Below are 17,645 nucleotides of genomic sequence, written 5' to 3' on the forward strand. Positions count from 1 at the left end.
CACCTCACCCTCAACAACCCGTTTATGTTTATAAAATCTACAATCAATGTAACTCTGTATTTCTAAATTAACCTTTTGTAATCCGCCTTGAACCGCAAGGTAATGGCGGAATAGAAATCCCTAATGTAATGTAATAATGTAATGTAATGTAATGTAATGTTATAGAATACTATAAATGATGTCCCTCACATGCTGCACAAAACTGCAAAAGTGGTTTTTAGCGCAGGCCAGCACCTTGAATGCTCGGGCCTGCTCCCGACACTCCTAGGCACTGTATGAGTGTTGGGAGCAGCGCAGAGCATTCAGCGTGCTGGCCTGCACAAAAACTGTTTTTGTGGTTTTGAAAAAGGGGAGGGGGGGTTAGGTATGCCAGTTTATACCTGTCATTCACATGGCATATGAGAAAAGAGAATGCCTTAACATGGTCACACCAATGCCAACAAGCATTGATGTTCAATAATAGAATCTTGATATCATTATAGAATTGGCACTAAGCAAACAGCATTAATGTACCTAAACTGAGACTACAATTTCTATAATTACCCCAATAGGGATTAAGAAAATGATATATTTCTTTCTAATGGAAAATTTGATTTTAAAGCTACTACAACTTCCATGGTAAATACAATAATAACCACTATATAGTACATTGGTAAAATATTTACAATTTTCCCTAACACAGCCAATATCTGTGGCAAAACAAGATTCTTGTTGGGAGACTATAAAATACTTATGCTGAATTTAAGCTGAAAGAATGAAGTTAAACAAATGCCGAGAAGCGTGGTGGTGTCAACACTAATCTTCAGGGAACGTTTGAAGAATTCAACCGACAGCTAAGTTTTTTCCCCCCCTTTTTTTCTAGTGTGCACACTAGTGGGATGTTCTCTTTTGAGACATGAAAGGTATTTTATGAGTGGAGTATTTTATGCCTGTGATAGTAATAAAACAGCTTGTCACAATGTTAGTGAAATGTGCTGCATGGCGTTTTTGAGGCTTTTTCTCCACGGTTGTTGAAAATACCACATACTCCTCAGTGTTCTTCCACTTTTGGCATAGTAACTTTCAGAATAATTTTGTAATAGAAATATAGTTTAATACAATACAATATATTTCTTATATTCCATGAATTTCCAGACCCCTAGTTCATCATGGATTGCAATAAAGAAACCCAGTCAATCACTGGGAGTTAAAACATAAGATGAAAATGTATTAAAATTACATATCTAAAGTTTAAGAGAAGAGAAACGTTTTCAATCTTTTTCAAAAAATCATATAGTGTGATTCAATTGTCATATCCTTAGGGAGTGATATCCAGATTTTAGCAGCTTGATATGGAAATGAAGAGGAAAAAAAGTCTGTTTGTATTTAACACTGTTTGCTGTGGAAAAACTTGCAAATGTTAATATTCTAGCACTGCATTAAACTGTACATCCATTTATATGAAAAAGTCATGAATCTATACAAACCGCACCTGAAGGAGACTTTTCACTCCATCTCTGAAATTATCAGCAGCCACTGCAGCATAAAAGGATTTCTTTTGGTTCTTGATCAGCCAGGCCTGATTTTTCAAAATACCACTATTCATTTCTTTTACACATTTCTTCCGTGGCCCCTGTAGAATGCAACAAAATATTACTAAAAACATGCCTTGGTGCTGAAAACAAGTTTTTGTACCATAGGACTAATGTACAAAGAAAATAATTCTATAAAAGGAGGTGGAGCACCAAAAAGGAAACCAAAATTGGTCACAGAAAAGTAGGCAAATATTTTATACAAGGCTAAGGGACTCATAATTGAAATGGAAATACGTCTACAAACCTGCCTAAATCAGCACTTGGATGATCAAAAAGACAGGTTCTTTTAAGTGCTGATAATTGAAATGGGTTTTAGACATATCTAATCTAATCTTCTATCTCTGCGTTGTGCATACCTATGCAGGCTCAAGCATCTAAAAGCCACTTAGGCATTTTTACTGCTGCTGTACACCCAGAGCTGAAAGGGGCATTTTAGAAGGAGTGATGAGGGCGGGATTGGGCGGGATATGAGCCGACCTAGACTTAGTCGTATTGCAAGTATAACTGAAAGTTTTACGAGGCTGCTTGGATGGAACTTATTCATAGTGATTTAGGCGATCTAAAAACAGGTCTAAGTGCCCAGAAGGTATCCAAAGTGACCAGATAACCACAATAGACACAAAATACAGACCCCCCACACACTCCCTCAGTGATCACTGACCCCCCAGAAATAGGGCAGAAATGCCATATCTGTGCAAAAAAACAGATTTACACACCTATTTAAAGAATAGCGTCTAAGTGTTTCCACATGTATCTGCAAAAGGGGTGTGACAATGGGAAGGACATAGGCAGGTGAGGAGTGTTCCCAGATCCATGCCCAACTTGTATGCTGGGATTTATACTTGGTTTCATTTGGTGTAAATCCTTGCACCGAAAGTTGAGCGAGGATCCTACTGCTGCCCTCTATTCTATAAAGGGTGCCCATCCTGGAAAGCATAGTTACTTACCGTAATAGGTGTTATCCAGGGCAGCTATTCTCACAAGTGGGTGACGTGATCCAACGGAGCCCTGATGCGGACGCCTCACAAGCAGTCTTGCTTGAAGAAACTCGAAGTTTCGAGTCGCCCGCACCGCGCATGCGTGAGTGCCTTCCCGCCCAGCGCAGGGCGCATCTCCTCAGTTCAGATAGCTAGCAGAGAAGCCAATCCGGGGAGGTGGGTGGGATGTGAGAATAGCTGCCTGCTGTCCCTGGATACTGTTACAGTAAGTAACTGTGGTTTATCCCAGGACAAGCAGGCAGGTATTCTCACAAGTGGGTGACCTCCAAGCTAATCAGAATGGGATGGAGGGAGAGTTGGCAACTTAGGAGAATAAATTTTGCAATACTGTTTGGCCAAACTGTCCATCCTGTCTGGAGAAAGTATCTAGACAATAATGAGAAGTGAAGGTATGAACCGAGGACCAAGTGGCAGCCTTACAAATTTCCTCAATAGGTGTAGATCTGAGGAAAGCTACAGAAGCTGCCATCGCTTTGACCTTGTGGGCTGTGACTTTACTGTGAAGAGGAAATCCAGCCTGGGCATAGCAGAATGAGATACAAGCCTCCATCCAATTGGAGATAGTACGCTTAGAGATAGGACGCCCAAACTTGTTCGGATCAAAGGAGACAAAAAGTTGAGGAGCAGTTCTGTGTGGTTTGGTGCATTCCAAGTAGAAAGCCAAAGCAAGTTTACAGTCCAGAGTATGAAGAGCTGATTCTCCAGGGTGAGAATGAGGCCTTGGAAAAAACACTGGAAGAACAATGGATTGGTTGAGATGAAATTCCGAAACCACTTTAGGAAGGAACTTCGGATGAATGCGAAGAACCACCTTGTCATGGTGAAACACTGTAAAAGGTGGATCCGTCACCAAAGCTTGAAGCTCACTGACTCGTCGAGCAGAAGTGAGGCCAATAAGAAATACCACTTTCCAAGTAAGATACTTCAGATGAGCCTTATCCATTGGTTCAAATGGAGGTTTCATCAGTTGAGAAAGAACAATATTGAGGTCCCAAACCACTGGAGGCGGTTTGAGAGGAGGATTGACATTAAAATCTGGAAACCACAGGATGAGTAGAGAGAGGTTTCCCTTCAATAGGCTGATGGAAAGCAGCAATTGCACTAAGATGGACTCGGATCGAGGTAGACTTGAGACCAGATTGAGACAGGTGCAACAGATAGTACAAAACAGAAGATAAGGAGGAACGTTGAGGCTCCTTATGATGAGAAAAACACCAAGTTGAAAATCTAATCAATTTGTGGTGATAGCATTGTCTAGTAGTAGGCTTCCGTGAAGCTTCCAAAACATCCCTCACAGATTAGGAAAACTGGAGAGGAGCTACGTTGAGAGGAACCAAGCTGTCAGGTGTAGAGACTGCAGGTAGGGATGAAGTAGAGATCCCTGATGCTGCGCAAGTAGAGAGGGAAAAACTGGTAGAAGGTATGGCTCCCTGCTGCTGAGTTGAAGTAGAAGGGAGTACCAGGGTTCCCTTGGCCACCGAGGAGCAACCAGAATCATGGTGGCATGGTCGGACTTCAGCTTGACTAGCGTCTTTTGAATGAGAGGAAACGGAGGAAACGCATATAGAAAGCGATTCGTCCAGTCCAGAAGAAAAGCATCTGCCTCGAGGCGATGAGGAGTGTAGATCCTGGAGCAGAAATGAGGCAGCTTGAAGTTGTGGGGGGCTGCAAAGAGATTTATCTGAGGCGTTCCCCTCAGAGAGAAGATGTGATGAAGGGGCGTGGAATGGAGAGTCCATTCGTGCGGTTGTCTCCTCTAAGTCTCCGCTTTTCCAGGGAGAACAGCCCCAGCATTTTCAACCTGTCAGCGTATGAAGTTTTCCATACCTTTTATCAGTTTAGTCGCTCTTCTATGGACCCCCTCAAGTACTGCCATGTGAAGAGCGACTAAACTGATAAAAGGTATGGAAAACTTTTCATACGCTGACAGGTTGAAAATGCTGGGGTCGTTCTCCCTGGAAAAGCGGAGACTTAGAGGAGACATGATAGAAACTTTCAAAATCCTGTGCTTCAAAGTGGGCTTCGACAATCGAGGAGAGCGTGTCCCCGCCGAAGCCTCCAGAGAATGGATGGGGCTGGAGGCTGTGGAACGAAGCAGAAGTGGATGTGTGGAAGAACCTCGAGGCACTCGCAAAGACATTGCTCCTTGCATCGAGTGTACAGGTTCTAATGGAGGCACTCGCAAAGACTCTGCTCCTTGCATCGAGTGTATAGGTTCCAATGAAGGTATGGGCAAAGACTCTGTTCCTTGTGATGCATGCATCGATGCCAGACCAGACACTTGCAGAGACTCTGCTCCCTGTAGAGAGTATGTGTACGACTGGGGCACAGGAGGTGGCTCGACCTCGCGGGAGACCTCCGCATGCCCAGGCTGGATTTGAGAGAGAAGCTTTGGCCCCATTGTGGTAAAGAGCTGAATGAATTGCTTCTCCAATAAGGTTGGAACGAAGTCGGCAAGGATGGATCTGCATCTCCAAAGGGACCACCTGCGCGGGCTTTGTGCTCCCTCGAGGCAGTGTGAGAGTGCTTGGACTTAGAAGCCTTGGGCACTTTAAGCACTACCGGGGGAATGGGCTGCTGTGCTACCTGACCTGAAGAGACAGTGGAAGGCACTGCAGCAGGGGTCAAAGACATAGCTGGGACAAATGATGCAGGTTTGATGAGACCCGGAGCAGAAGCTGTGGAAGCCTGGAGAGCCTCGGATGAGGTCAATGGTGAAGCACCCTTCGATGACGAAAGCTCCATCGAAGACTCCATGCTGAAAGCTGCTCCCACAAGATGCAACGACGCTTGAAAGCACGAGACGTAAGTGTTGAGCAAGGCCGGCACGATTTCGGCAGATGTTGACACTGAAGACAGCGTCGATGAGGGTCCGTCAGGGAAATCGCGTGCTGGCACTTTTAAAAGCCGGTCGCAGGCCGGAACATAGACTGAAAAAGCTCCGCCATAAGATCGAAGCCGCGGGGGCTGCGGCCACGTGGCCTGCCCGGTCAAACGGACGGAAGAATTTTTTTTTTTTTTTAAAAACAAGAAACGAACGAAAACCAGCGATTCTGAGAAAAATAACCCAAAACCGCGGACCTAAAGAAGGCACAAGTGAAAATACTTCATGCAGAGAGTGTCACAACCCTAGCCCTAAGGCTCGGCTTGTGGCAGAAAAGGCTTTGCCTAACCCTAGGCTGACTTTAAAGAGGACTAACCATTGTGACAGGCTGGACAGCAATAGTAGGGGAAACTCTGCATTCCCCTTTAAATCCCAGATTACAGATCCCTGGGGAGAAGAGGACTATGAGGGTAACAGCCTGGAACAGCCACTGAATCCTCCTACTCTCTCAGCTAACTCCCAGCTGCAGGAGCTAATTAGAAGTCCTAGGAAAGCTAGGCAGAAGCTGCAGGCTGTCCCTCCCCCTCAGAGAACAGGGCGTGGTCGCCTCAATGCACTAGAGGCTGCTCTGAGGAGGAAGCAGTCAGTCTGCCCTGGGTCAGCCCAGGAAGGAGGTTGGCAGGATAGCTCTCCTGAACCTCAACTTTGCCAGGACATTGAGATGGTGGATCCAGCCCCTGACCCTGAAGCTAACCAGCTAGCAGAACCAGAGCTCATGGACTGCCTTGAAACTGCCAACATTACAGAAGCTTGCCCTATGGAGGAAAGTTAAGTTTAATTGCTGGTTGTGTTCTGTTTGTATGCTCATGCTAGCAATCGTTTAGGCTTCTTGCTGGGGAATGCTGTGCACCTGTAAGAAGTAAGGGAGCAGTGCTGAGCTCCTTACTAGGTGCCTGAAACTGAAAACCTTTTTGTTAGGTTTCAGTGTGCTGGACTGTTTGAGGTTATGTTTTTGTTTTGAAGGCCAGCAAAGTTTCAATTTTTGATTGTGTGCCTGAGGAAGTAGTTTTGGGGAAGAATCCACATAATATCCTAGGTTGGGATTGTGGGGCCATTTGTGGCATTCTGTTACTTACAGAGTAAAGTTAGTGGATTCTGCTACTCCCCTCCCCCACCAACTACTGTTAAGTTGGTTGGGGCCAAGCCGGCTTCAATCTAGGCTTGGGCACAGCACTGGCTTCATTTATAAAGAAAGTGTGATAGTTGGTTACTGCCTATTTTGCCAAAGGCAGAACGATTGGGACTACACTTTGCTACTTACCTGTATCACCTGCAAGGAAGGTGTGAGTTGTTGGTTGTTTGCTTTTCAACTCGATTTGATTTTTGTTCCATTTTTCTTATGTTTTGGGAAAGAATGAACTTAACCTTGTTCAAGCTGCATTGCCACAATAAAGTGGGACTTTATTTTATTTTGAAAGTGACTGTTTGGAATCCTTTTTGCTTCCTCATTGGATTGTGTGCCCAGCAGGACTTCCAGCTTTTCTGGAAGCACGTAGGACGCAGGCTGTTCTGAGCGCTGACCGGAGCCAAGCGTATCCACGGGCCCGGCGGTGCCACAAGAGTCGAAGACGGACTTCTCGGCTCCATGGAAAAGTAAGAACTGAGGAGACAGGCCCTGTGCTAGGCGGGAAGGCACTCGCGCATGCACGGTGCGGGCGACTCGAAACTTCGAGTTTCTTCAAGCAAGACTGCTTGTGAGGCGTCCGCATCGGGGCTCCGTTGGATCACGTCACCCACTTGTGAGAATACCTGCCTGCTTGGCCTGGGATAACACTCTTTATAAAATACTATTCAGTGCCAATTTTTTTTTTGTGCTGAAATCCAGCCCATAGTGCCAGCTGAAGAGACATGTGTATAAAAAAAGCACAGAAAAGTGCCAGCAATTTTATAAACTACCCCATCTAAATAATTAGCATTTCCAGATCAGGACTCATTTCTGAGTATGTAGCACTATTTCCACGTCAGTGGTGGTTTTATAAGCTGAGTGATATGGTTTCATACACAGTGCCACTAACACATGAATGCAGTGAATTTTATAAATGTGAATGCCTTCCTCAGACAGCCAACCTGTGTTGCACAGGTGTCTCATTTGCATATGCAGAACCCCAAGTGATGCTGCACCATTTTTGATTGTGTTTCTCTGTAGAATAGCTGCTCCTGCTGTGCATGCCACCAAATACAAGTTTGTCCTGCAGCCTTATAGTTATATTACAAAGACTCTGTGTACAAGAAGCATTTTATAAAAAACTTTTAGATCAATATTCAAATGCCACAGTCAGCCTTTTTTAACATGGGCTATAAGGATAGCGGCTGAACATTGCTAGGTATCTGTAGAGTTAGAAGGAATTATGCAAGATATACCCCTATTCTTTCCCTGATCACAAATGATAATTCTTCTGCTCCCCAATATGTCTCATATCTCCACAGTCCCCCTATATTCTTTACAGGCCCTCCACAAAGACCCACCCAGTCCCGTGTCACACAACTATCAGAAGTAAAATTCCTATTAGCATTCTATGTAGATTCACACTGTAACCCCCATAAGGGACAATTGTATAACATAAGTGCTACAAAGTTACCAACCCAAAAACTCCCCAAAACGCAAACAAACACAAAAAGAATGCTAGACTCATTAGCAATACATGTCAAAGCAAATGAAAGAAAAAGCCTCGGTAATACGGTGAGGGAAACCCACTCTACTACCACACATCAGAGGCATAAAAAAATTTTTTGTTGCAGAGACAGTTGCAAAGCCCAATTACAAAATAACGTGATGAAAAACTTCAAGAGTGCATAGCAGTTCAAAATTTGCCAAACAACTAAAGGCAACAATCATTTCATATCCACATTGCAATTTAATCAGGGCTGTAATAGCTCACATAGAACAGGAACTCGGAACTGTTTAAAATATGCTTTCAGGCTTTTCTGAAATACCAGGAAGTCGGAAATTAGATGAATGGAATCTGGGATTGAAATCCATAACATTGGTCCAGCAACTTGGAACATTCTACATCGATTAACCACTTTAATAACCAAGCGTAGCTGAGGGACAACCAATAGGCCCCTAAATTAGAAACATAGAAAGATGACGGCAGAAAAGGGCCATAGCCCATCAAGTCTGCCCACACTACTGACCCACTCCAATAAGTCTAGATGCTAGTGAATCGTCTTACGTAGGGATCCCACGTACATGTCCCATTTGCTCTTAAAGTCAAGCACGCCTGTGGCCTTGACTACCTGCACCGGAAGCTTATTCCAGTGATCTACCACCCTTTCCGTGAAAAAATACTTCCTGGTGTCACCCCTAAATTTCCCCCCTTTGAGTTTAAGCGGATGCCCTCTTGTGGTCGATGGTCCCCTGGGGAAGAGGATGTCATCTTCCACCTCGACACGTCCTGTGATGTATTTAAATGTCTCAATCATGTCCCCCCTCTCCCTGCGCTCCTCAAGAGTGTAGAGCCGCAGTCTGCTCAGTCTCTCTTCGTACGAGAGACCCTTGAATCCCAAGATCGTCCTAGTGGCCATCCTCTGAACCGACTCGACTCTAAGCACGTCCTTACGGTAATGTGGTCTCCAGAATTGCACACAGTATTCCAGATGAGGTCTCACCATGGTCTTGTACAGCGGCATTATGACTCCTGGTTTCCGACTGACGAAACTTCTATTGATACATCCCATCATTTGCCTTGCCTTGGATGTGGCCTTCTCTACCTGCTTGGCAGCCTTCATGTCTGCACTGATGACTACTCCCAAATCTCTTTCTACTGAGGTTCTAGCTAATGTTACTCCATTTAAGGTGTAAGTTCTGCACGGATTTCCGCTACCGAGGTGCATGACCTTACACTTCGTAGCATTGAAGCCTAGCTGCCATGTCGAGGACCAGATTTCCAAATTGTGATCTTAAAGGCCAACATGGTACATAAGCCTGCAGCAAGGAGGAAATTACCCTTGGCAACAAGTCATGAACAGATTTTAAAATGCATTGTATTAGAAAAAAATGAGCATTATTTTGCCACTATAGCTGAAGGAGAAATTAGGTTCTTACCGGCTAATTTACTTTCTTTTAGCCTCTCCAGACCGGCATAGGTTAATCTTACAAGCAGGTGGAGACTGAAACAAAACTCTGGAATAGTACATAATAGGTACCTTTTCCTATTCCTATCAGTCTATCGAATAGCCAAGCAGAACTAAGAACTTGAAACAGAAATAAACAAGACTCCGAACAGGAATAACAACTAATATACCTAAATGCTGTTGGAAAAATGCAAAAGAGAGAGCCCAGCAAGAAAATGTCCCCACAGCTCGCATTTCTCCACAACTTTAACGGTTCATAGTCTGTCGCGTGCGAGACACCAGCGTGCCGACAATCCTGCGCTGACAATTCGGTGCAAGAAAGAAGCGCGCCACGGAAAAAAATAATTTTATAGAGCTCCGAAGTGGGATGTGAGTGGGGAACCCCCCCACTTTATTGCATAATGTTCGTGCTGCTGTTGGGGGGGGGGGTTGGAACCCTGCATTATAGAGAAAACAGAACTTTTTCTGATTTTTTTTTGGGAAAAGTTCCGTTTTCTCTATAATGTGGGGGGGTTGAACCCCCCCCCCCGGCAGCGTGAACACGATGCAATAAAGTGTGGGGGGGGTTCCCTCCCCACACACACCCGTCTGAGCTCTTTAAAATGAAGTTTTCCCGTGGCGCGCTTCTTTCTTGCACCGAATTGTCAACGTTGCCTTGTCAGTGCGCTGGTGTCTGGCACGCGATTATTCCGTCACCACTTTAACAAACTGAATCAATCATTACAGGACTCTTATTTTGTTTCAATTAATTTCTTATAAACTAACCAAATCATTACTTACTATGAACACTTCACAACAGATGGAGAGACCCGTATGCTTGGTAAATGAATGTGTTATATCTAGCAAGGCAGGTCTTGACATGGGTCCTCCTGTTAGTACAAGACACTGTGGCCTGGAGGAAAAAAGTAACTGACTTAGTTTAACTTGATCTGCTTTGTACACCAGTATTGATAAAGAAATGTTATCTAGTCTGAGGCATTTGCAGTACAATACTTGAAGTGTTACCTGAAATTCTTTACATGATCATCCACAGTGGTCAGATCCAAGGCACCACTTAGGGCATTGACAAAATAAAGAGCCTGAGCTGATGAACCCCAGTTTACATCTACAGAGGTATGGATAGAGATATGTTATTTCAGATTAAATTAGGTTTTCTAATCTTGTCATTTAGGTTAGATGGAGACACAGATGTGCAGCTTAAATGTAAGTATTAAAGTTAAAGCACACTTGAATTCATAAAAAGAAATATGAATCATTTTTAATACTCTGAACCCCTTTTTCATCCTTTAACTACAGATTGGTATTACATTACAAAGAGCATGAAGCAATGCTAAGCTAATTGCTTTCAAATTGTTTTCATGCTTATTATTCTAGTGAACAATTCTGAAATGCACATGAAATAACATAATAAAAATGCAAATATGACTGAATCTACCTGACTGAAAGGCGAGCTTGAAAGTCAAAAATCCAAACAGAATAAGCTTCATCTGATCTCTGCAAATGCTCAGAACTGATCTAGTCAACTAGATCTTTCTCTTGCAATTGATTACTGCTGGTATTATTCATTGGTACCCTTGTGCTAATTTTTTTTTATTGCAGACACCATGTAGAAAACTCCATTGACAGTGGCTGGTGAGGTTTTCCTGTTTAACTTTTTAAATTCTTTATATTTTCTAAACAGCACTGGGTGTTTTGCTGCACTTTCAATGGAAAGCCAACTACCTCATTTTATTTTAGAACAGTTTTTCTATAAGTATTTCCTGGATGCCTGTGCATTGGCAAAGATGTCAAACTTCCTCAGCAAATGAAGAATCATATTGGGCAATGAGAATATATCTTTGCTTCTTGACCAAACAATCACATTTTAAGGATTACCATACCTATTCCTACCTTACCTGGTTTCTTGTATGTAACGTAAATATAAAGGAAGAGCTCTATGGCATATGTGATAACGGCTGCCCACCAGTTGATCACAAACATGACGCCACAGCACAAAACTGCTCCAAAAAGAGACACCCACATATTATAGTATTTGAAAGCAGGTCTCCAGCCTATGTGACAGAAGGAACACATGGATGCTAAATATACGCAGAACTGTGGAAGTCAAGAAATCAATATTTGTAACATATTGTAACTGGGACAAATTGGAGCCAGAGAGCAATCCAGTGAAGGTGGCATTCTAAGAGGCATTTATAGTGGAGGAATGGAGATATAGCCTATTGGTTAGTGTAGTAGCCTAAGAACCTGGAGAACTGAGTTCAATTCCTCCTGCAGTTCCTTGTGACTCTAGGTAAGTCACTTGACCTTCCATTGTCCCCAGGTACAAAATAAGTATCTGGATATGTCAACCACCTTGATTGTAACCATAGAAAAGTAGCATATCAAATCCCATCCCCTTTCCCTGAACTGTAATATGAACCAAGACAGTAATGTGGTGACATCTAGGTTCAAAGGGACATGTCTCAAGCATGGTTTCAGTGAGCCAATGTGCATTCCCCTGCTTACAATGGGAATACATGCATAATTTGAATAATTTCTCCATCAGCTCCAAAACCTCCTGTGAGGCATGCATAAGCTTCTGCAAAGTGCTTGTTTTAGCTAGAGCTTGGAACAAGTGACTGAGAAGGCAACTATGCTTATTCCCTCAGTACTTGTTCCTTAATTGGCTACACATATAGGTGCTGGTACTTATAAATTGAAGAAGCAAATATCAATGCTTGCAAGTTTAATCACCACCTTTTATACTGTACATTTAAGCTGCAGTGATGGTGCTGTTATCTGCATGTATATATTTTTGATAAAGAATGCTCCCAGTGTATGTGTCAGCAAATGTATGCACACTCCCCAAATGTCCTTATATAAGGGTGTTTCAAAAAGTAACAGCAAATTGACAGTACCTTTTGAAATGAACACTCTTCTCATTTTAATATGCATGCCATTGAAAAATATGAAAAAAACCCAGGCAGTCAGTTTTTACGATCGTTAAAACCCCTTTTTTAAAAATGGAATAGCCAAGCGCATCAATCACTTGGCTACTTTGTATGGGGTTTTAGCTAATTTGCATAGCCGGATTGAAAAATGGGTGATTGGGGGGAAAAACATGCGGTGGGCCGTTTTGCGCATTGGGTCAGTAAAAGCGATCGTTGCTAAAGCTGTGAAAACAGGTTTAGCAACGATCGCTGACTTTAGTGCATCTAGCCCTTAGTCTGAATTGTTCAAACACAAGATACTTTTTAATATATTTAAGTCTTCTATGAATCCAAAAAGCAAACATTTTACAATTGAATGAACATTTTAGAACAATCAGTTTATGATATGTGGCTCAAAAGGGATAAATTCAACAGCAACATTATGGGCTCCTTTTACAAAGCCACGCTAGGGCCTTAACATGAGGAATAGCACGGGCTAAATTGCCCCGCGTGCTAGCCGCTACCGCCTCCTTTTGAGCAGGCAGTAGATTTTCAGCTAGCGCGCGCTATAGCATGCGCTAATCCGGTGTGTGCATTAAAAACGCTAGCGCACCTTTGTAAAAGGAGCCCTATGTATTTTTCTATTTATTTCATTTTTATATGGTGCCTGCAGGCCTGAAAGCTATCAAAAGAGTGTAAATTCAAGTACAGAAAGTATTTAAAAAATATTTCTTTACAGAAGAGGTAAGGGTTGTATGAAATGGTTTCTTTGGGTGAAGAGGGAGTCAAAAAGAGTAAAGAATTTTGTACAGGGGAAGCTGAATAACAGTGATTAGAAAATCAGGAACAATGGCATTACAAAAGGAAGCAAAGTAGCTTCATGACCCTCATCACCCATAACAGTCTGTTTCTTTTATTTCATTTAGTCAATAATGCTGACCTGGTGACTTTGCATATGAAGCATGGAAACAGGAGAAGTTAATTAGGGCATATGAAGCCAGGAAGAAGTTGGAGATGATGGGTGCAATGACGTTCAGCTCAGCTGTAAAAAAAAAAACAAAAAACACACAAAACCATTTTCACACACAAGTGTAACAGTGCATGAATACTGCACAGCTTAAAACTCTTCCCTCAAAACCATCACGCTGGCAGAGTCCTAGAAGCATTATATAGTCCTCCTGGAATTTTAAGAACTTCTCAGCTTCCTTCAGCTGTTAATGTAACCAGTTATAAAATCTCATTTTAAAAATTTAGAATAGTATGAAGGGAATGCAAGCTTGGTATTACCCTTTTTGTTCTTTTGAAGTAGGGACTATTGACTCAATGCTAAATTTATGAATTTTCCTAGAAGGCTTCCAGGAATAATATTTTAGATTATCTACGGTTGGTGGCTTTATAATTAACTTATATTCCTTTGGTGGTAGTTCAAGGTGATTTATATTCGGGTACACTAGGTATCTTCTTGTTCCCGGAGGGCTTGTAATCTAAGATTATACCTGAGGAAACAGGGTTAAATGACTTGCCTAAGGACACAAGAAGTAGAAGCAATGGCAGGATTTGAACCCTGGCTTCCAGGATATAGCTCTAAATACTAGTCTATGCCTCTATACCAGCATCTACTGGTGCCTATGTTGATTTAAGTGCTGCTAGGCATGATTCTACAAACAGCATCTAACCTTTATAGATTTATAGAATCTAGCCCTAAGTGTTCACGAGCAGGGCAGGATTAATTTCGTCGAGAGCCCCTAGGCACACAAGTACACTGGGCCTCCACCCCGCCCCGTCCCACCACGCGCCCAGGCGGAAACAGGAAGTTGTGTCTGAGGGAAATTTTGGGCAAGCAGCACCGCTTGCACAATTACAGTTCCCGTTGCTTTTCTTACCCGTGTTGCTTGCTTGTCTTACTTTCCGTCGATGGGGGGGGCGCGTTGCTGATCGGGGGGGCCGTGTTGCCGATTGGGGTGGGGGCCCACATTGCCAATCGATGCTGGAGGGGTCCATCGCCGTTTGGAAAAAACAATGTTGATGCCCTCTTTCATTGGGCACCCCTGACCATTTCAGGCCCTAGGCACATGCCTACTGGGCCTATTGGTTAATCCTGCCCTGCTCACGAGTCTTGTGTGCTAATGAAAAAATTAGTGCAGGACTTACAAGAAAAAAACCAAACCCTATTTTAGGGATGCTCTAGAAATATGCTTTCAATCAGCCAGTGCTGCACTCTTCCACACTATTAAAGAAGCTTTTTTTGTATAGTTCATTAATAAATAAGCTTTTGAAGTAATAAGTAAGTATCTGGAGTACTTTCAACTTTTTATGACCTCAGAGGCTACACTCCAGCGTCATATTCCATTTAAAACTGGAGTTATACCATAGCCAGCCTCCTCATCGGTCATTACTTAGCTATCTTGTGAGGTCATAAAAATTGAAAGTACTCCAGATACTTACTTATTACTTCAAAAGCTTATTTATTAATGAACTATACAAAAAAGCTTCTTTAATAGTGTGGAAGAGTGCAGCACTAACTGATTGATTGTAATTAATTAGCTTCACTCATAAAGACTTTTTCTTTATTTTTGAGGGCCGATATAGACTGTGATTTCAATACTAGAAATATGCTTAGCATATGTGAAAATCCCATTTTAAAAAACCATGCTAAGTCCATTTCTTAGTGCATTATAGTAAAAAAAAAAAAAGCCTTAAGTAACGAATGAGGTCTTTTATTAAAGATTAATGCATGTAATCTGCCACATGACCCATTTTATTCCTATGGATCCTGCTACAGATAAATGCATTAAAGATCCCCTAACTATAAAAAGTAAATGATTTAAAGCAAAGAATAGTGGTTAGAACAGATCTATTTACCTGAGCTTAAACCTACTTATAAATTCAAGCTCTTAATGTTTATTTTACTGATCAGATTTTAGAAATTATCAATTTGTACTGACCAATCAGAATGAATCCCATGGCAATAATGAAAGTGAGAATGTATCCTCTGATTGGCTCATTGTTTTTTCCATGTCCTTTGGCAAAAAAGTGAAGCCCTTTATAGATGTTATCCTTACACAGAGCCTGTTGAAAAAATCAGAACAGGTAAAGACTAGGGTTTATTTTTATTGAGAGGTAATTTTATAATAGGCTGCCTATTCTGCACTGCAGATATGTGCATAAATTAAAGCAACCTTTTAAAATGAGACATGCACAAATATGACCATAGTCACCAGAAATAAAATTTTGGGTTAATGAATTCTATTAGGGCAAACAACTAGAAACCAACAACCCCCAGTAAGATTAAGCAGTGAGTATTGTACTGTTTCAGGAGCTTATGCTTTGGGGAACCTGGAATGGAGCTACTATGTAGTAGGCTACAGCCCACATGTAGGGGGTCTTCACTGCAGAGGGGTACAACTAGGGGGAATTATGTGCCTCTAGGGGGAGGGGTTGTTATGGGGTATGGGCATGTGTGCCACAGGAGGCTCTAATGAGGGAAAGAACTTGCATTACTGAAGGGCTGCCAACAGGGGGATCACACTTGGACAATCAGTTGGTTTTACCGTTTATGCTTACGCTGATTATATCCAGCTAATCCATCCTATCAATCTGGATAACCCAGCAGATATCCCTACCATCAACAAAAAGCTAGATAAAAAGCACAGTTATTTACCGTAACAGGTGTTATCCAGGGACAGCGGGCAGATATTCTTAACTGATGGGTGACGGCACCGACGGAGCCCCGGTACGGACAATTTTAGAGTGATTGCACTCTAAGAACTTAGAAAGTTCTAGCTAGGCTGCACCGCGCATGCGTGAGTGCCTTCCAGCCCGATGGAGGCGCGCGGTCCCCAATTATGATAAGCCAGCTAAGAAGCCAACCCAGGGAGGTGGGTGGGACGTAAGAATATCTGCCATGTGTGGGAATATCTGCCTGCTGTCCCTGGAAAACACCTGTTACGGTAAGTAACTGTGCTTTATCCCAGGACAAGCAGGCAGCATATTCTTAACTGATGGGTGACCTCCAAGCTAACAAAAAGAGGGATGGAGGGAAGGTTGGCCATTAGGAAAATAAATTTTGTAAAACAGATTGGCCGAAGTGTCCATCCCGTCTGGAGAATGCATCCAGACAATAATGAGATGTGAAAGTATGAACTGAGGACCAAGTAGCAGCCTTGCAGATTTCCTCAATAGAAGTTGATCTGAGGAAAGCTACAGACGCTGCCATCGCTTATGGGCCGTGACAGAACCTTCCAGTGGCAGTCCGGTATGAGTATAACAGAACGAGATGCAAGCAGCAAGTCAATTGGATAACGTACGTTTAGAAACAGGATGTCCCAACTTATTTGGATCAAAGGACAGAAAAAGTTGGGGAGACGATCTGTGAGGCTTAGTGCGCTCTAAAAAGTAAGCCAAAGCACGCTTACAGTCCAAAGTATGCAAAGCCTGTTCTCCAGGATGAGAATGAGGTTTCGGGAAGAATACAGGCAGGACAATGGACTGGTTAAGATGAAAGTCAGATACAACCTTAGGGAGGAACTTTGGATGTGTACGTAGAACCACCTTGTCATGGTGAAAGACGGTGAAAGGTGGATCGGCAACTAGTGCATGCAATTCACTGACCCTCCTGGCAGAGGTGAGAGCAATAAGGAAGACCACTTTCCAAGTGAGAAATTTGAAATGAGCTGTGGCCAATGGTTCAAAAGGAGGCTTCATTAAGGCGGAAAGAACCACATTAAGATCCCAGACCACAAGAGGGGGCTTGAGAGGTGGTTTCACATTGAAAAGTCCCCGCATGAATCTGGAAACCAAAGGATGAGCAGTAAGAGGTTTTCCATGAACTGGCTCATGAAAAACAGTAATGGCACTGAGGTGGACTCTGATAGAAGTAGATTTGAGACCAGAGTTAGACAAAGAAAGGAGATAATCCAACACTAGTTCTACTGCTAGCGAAGTTGGATCATGATGATGCAGAAGGCACCAGGAAGAAAATCGGGTCCACTTCTGTTGATAGCATTGAAGAGTGGCCGACTTCCTGGAAGCATCAAGAATAGAATGGACAGGCTGAGAAAGAAGTGAATGGGCCGAGGTCAGCCCGAGAGATACCAAGCTGTCAGGTGCAGAGACTGTAGGTTGGGATGTAGGAGGGACTGCTGATGCTGAGTAAGCAGAGAAGGAAACAGTGGAAGAAGTATGGGCTCCCTGGAACTGAGTTGAA

General features: G+C 42.9%; 1 protein-coding gene across 5 annotated transcripts in view; it reads right to left on the reverse strand.

Annotated features, from left to right (window-relative positions):
- The window catches only part of SLC12A1 (solute carrier family 12 member 1), a 138,648-nt gene that overhangs the window by 43,171 nt on the left and 77,832 nt on the right, over window positions 1-17,645 (reverse strand). For 4 of the 5 annotated variants that reach the window (XM_033920345.1, XM_033920346.1, XM_033920347.1 and 1 more), the window contains exons 13-18: window positions 15,385-15,508; window positions 13,380-13,481; window positions 11,426-11,581; window positions 10,536-10,635; window positions 10,311-10,422; window positions 1,472-1,612 (exon numbers count right to left, since the gene is read on the reverse strand). In XM_033920345.1, the coding sequence (XP_033776236.1) occupies window positions 1,472-1,612; window positions 10,311-10,422; window positions 10,536-10,635; window positions 11,426-11,581; window positions 13,380-13,481; window positions 15,385-15,508 (735 nt within the window). The remainder of the gene's footprint in view (window positions 1-1,471; window positions 1,613-10,310; window positions 10,423-10,535; window positions 10,636-11,425; window positions 11,582-13,379; window positions 13,482-15,384; window positions 15,509-17,645) is intronic. The other variant, XM_033920349.1, reaches the window with a different exon arrangement.

The sequence above is a fragment of the Geotrypetes seraphini genome, chromosome 14 (assembly GCF_902459505.1).
Source record: "Geotrypetes seraphini chromosome 14, aGeoSer1.1, whole genome shotgun sequence".
NCBI classification, from domain to species: Eukaryota; Metazoa; Chordata; class Amphibia; order Gymnophiona; family Dermophiidae; genus Geotrypetes; species Geotrypetes seraphini.